The following is a 2,845-nucleotide window of genomic DNA, read 5'->3' as shown; positions in this document are numbered from 1 at the left end:
TTACAAAATATTATATATATATATATATATATATATATATATATAACATTGGATTAGAACACAGTTTAGAGATGGTTTATAAGTAGTTATTGTATTTCCTTGCAGAAAAACTCTTACAATTTACATTTACAATGTTCAGATTTTTTAAATTCATTTTTTATTTTATTTTAATTCATTTATTTCTATTTTTTAGGATATTTTTTCAACATTAAGATATTTTTAAGATGTTGTTTTTTAAGATGTTTTAAAAAAAATTTAGAACATTTACAATGTTCTGATTTTTTAAATTCATTTTTTAAATTTATTTTAATTCATTTATTTCTTTTTTAGGATGTTTTTTCAACATTAAGATATTTTTAAGACATTGTTTTTTTAAGATGTTTTACTTTTTTCAGAACATTTAAAATGTTCTGTTTTTTTATTTATTTTTTACTTTACTTTAATTCATTTATTTCTTTTTTTTATTTAATAAAATATGTTTTCAGAATTTGTCTCCTCCCTGATCAGTGCAAAGATTTATTTATTTATTTATTTTCAGGCTGTATTATCAAAATCCCATTTTCTCTAAGGCATTTACAAACAACACTGTATATGGTTTTATAAATCAAATCCAGACCTGGATGCTAATTGGTCAGCACAGCATTCCAGTCATGAAAAATACAATATAGCAACAGACGCTTGCCTTGTGTCAGTGCACTGCAATACAATCAAACATAAACTTACGTGACTGGTGTTCAGCTATCGAGTATAGCTCCTCTTGGTCACTTTCTGATTGGCTGAGCTGGAAAGAGACAGAATAGGTGTAACAGCCCTGTGGCAGTTTTAAAGGCGAAACACTCTTTGAACAAGTCTGAAGTGGTCCTGATACGGCAGGGGTTCTGATGTCACATACCAGTTTGAAGATGATCCTCGTAAGCAGGCGGACGGAGTCAGTGGGGATCCTTGGCTGGAGACGCTTGAGGCATTTGCATTCCCTCTTGTGATCGGGCCATGCTTGCTTCTGAAAGGTGAAGATGAGGATAAAGAAGACAATAAATAGAAGAGATTTCACAAACAAATACATATGATGAAGTTACACATCTTCTATCAGTGCTCAGATCTTGCTGAACGTGCTTCCTGTGTGTGTTCTCCCTTTAGAGGGAATCATGATGAAAGGCCGCCCTACAATTAAAAAAAGACAAAGACAAACTTGACAACCATGAGTGCCTGGAGAGAACAGCGCTGGCTTGACAGTGACAGCTTTGCTATTTGAAAGCAGCGTGGCGTCTAGCTTTGAGAGACTGGATGTTCTTGAACTGCAAATACTTCTGCAGAGCATGTGGCAGACACATTAAAGGGATATTTCACCCAAAAAAATGAATTCTGTCATGATTTACACCTCACTTCATTTCCAAATCTGCATGGCTTTCTTTCTTCTGTGTTTAGCAGAAAGTCCACGCTGCTCTTTTAAACAGCATAAAAGTGAATGAGGAAGGACACAGTCCTAGAAGTAGCTAATATGACTCTTCTGAAGTTTTACGATAGCTTTGTATGAGGAACAGAACAATATTTAATAAGCTTTTGACTGCAAAATCTAGATTTTAAGCAATGAGATTTGAGAACTATACAGTTGCATTTTATGTAAATAGTCTGTTATAGTGTTATAAAAATCTCACAGATTTACATCTTTACATTTTTTTTTCTCCTCGATATTTCATATGTCAGGTTTTACAGGGTTAAAAGACAGAACTACAGGAGAATCCTCTGAATGTGAACATGTTTCACAGGTGTATGGCTCCAAGCACCAAATACTTCTGATGGAAAGTCACACTGGACCTCATGCAAGAGTTTCCGATAACTGCCGGCTCAAAAAAAAAAAAAAAAAACCTGGAGAATTTTAATGACATTATTATACAGAGTTTTGATGGACAGTCAAATTCCACATAAAGCAGAAGGACTGTATTAAATTCCACAGGATACAGGCATAACATTTAAATATCTGAATTTCACTCTATAGTTTTCCATTCTGTACATTTGATATTAATAGCACAAACGTAATGCAATAAAGTAGGTCACTGATTTAAGATGTTTCTGTTTAATATTATGTATTTTAAATGCAAAACTTGTTTAATGTTTTATGTGTGAAATCATGATTTCTGAACACAATTTCTATACCACATCATTGTTCTATTACAAACAATGTGCTATTGAATGCTATCTAAAAAGTGAAATATTAATAAAAATACAAAAAAATTATTTAAAACAATGGTATGTAGCTGTTCGAATATTTTTTTAATTAAGTGAACAATGCACAAGTAATTGTTCTAGTAAACAGTCAGTAATGAAAAACTAAATTAGTAATACGAAAATAAATTAGAAGCCGTTCTCGGTCATGAACATTGATTATTTAATAGTATAAACAGCTCTATTAGGCTGCTTTTACATTGCAAGGCATCATGCACAAAAAATAAAATAAAATAAAAACTAGAAATAAAATAAATAGCTTTATCTAGGTTGCTAATATGACTGGAATATTCATCTCATGTGAGTGTATATCACTTTAAGCATTTGTGACCCTGGACCACAAAACCAGTCTTAAGTCGCTTGGGTATATTGTTAGCAATAGCCAAAAATACATTGTATGGGTCAAAATTATTGATTTTTCTTTTATGCCAAAAATCATTAGGATATTAAGTAAAGATCATGTTCCGCGAAGATATTTTGTAAATTTCCTACCGTAAATATATCAAAACTTAATTTTTGATTAGGAATATGCATTGCTAAGAACTTCATTTGAACAACTTTAAAGATGATTTTCTCAATATTTAGATTGTTTTTTTGCACCCTCAGATTCCAGATTTTCAAA

General features: G+C 31.4%; 1 protein-coding gene across 1 annotated transcript in view; it reads right to left on the bottom strand.

Moving 5' to 3' along the window:
* Positions 1–2,845, bottom strand: part of smyd3 (SET and MYND domain containing 3) — a 171,380-nt gene that overhangs the window by 141,829 nt on the left and 26,706 nt on the right. Inside the window, exons 3-4 of the mRNA XM_016534912.1 lie at positions 893–1,000; positions 724–781 (exon numbers count right to left, since the gene is read on the bottom strand). Of these exons, the coding sequence (XP_016390398.1) occupies positions 724–781; positions 893–1,000 (166 nt within the window). The remainder of the gene's footprint in view (positions 1–723; positions 782–892; positions 1,001–2,845) is intronic.

Source organism: Sinocyclocheilus rhinocerous, unplaced genomic scaffold, assembly GCF_001515625.1.
Source record: "Sinocyclocheilus rhinocerous isolate Xijiao unplaced genomic scaffold, SAMN03320098_v1.1 scaffold1004, whole genome shotgun sequence".
NCBI classification, from domain to species: Eukaryota; Metazoa; Chordata; class Actinopteri; order Cypriniformes; family Cyprinidae; genus Sinocyclocheilus; species Sinocyclocheilus rhinocerous.
Note: the sequence above shows the minus strand (reverse complement) of the source record. Positions and strands in the feature narration are given on the sequence as shown.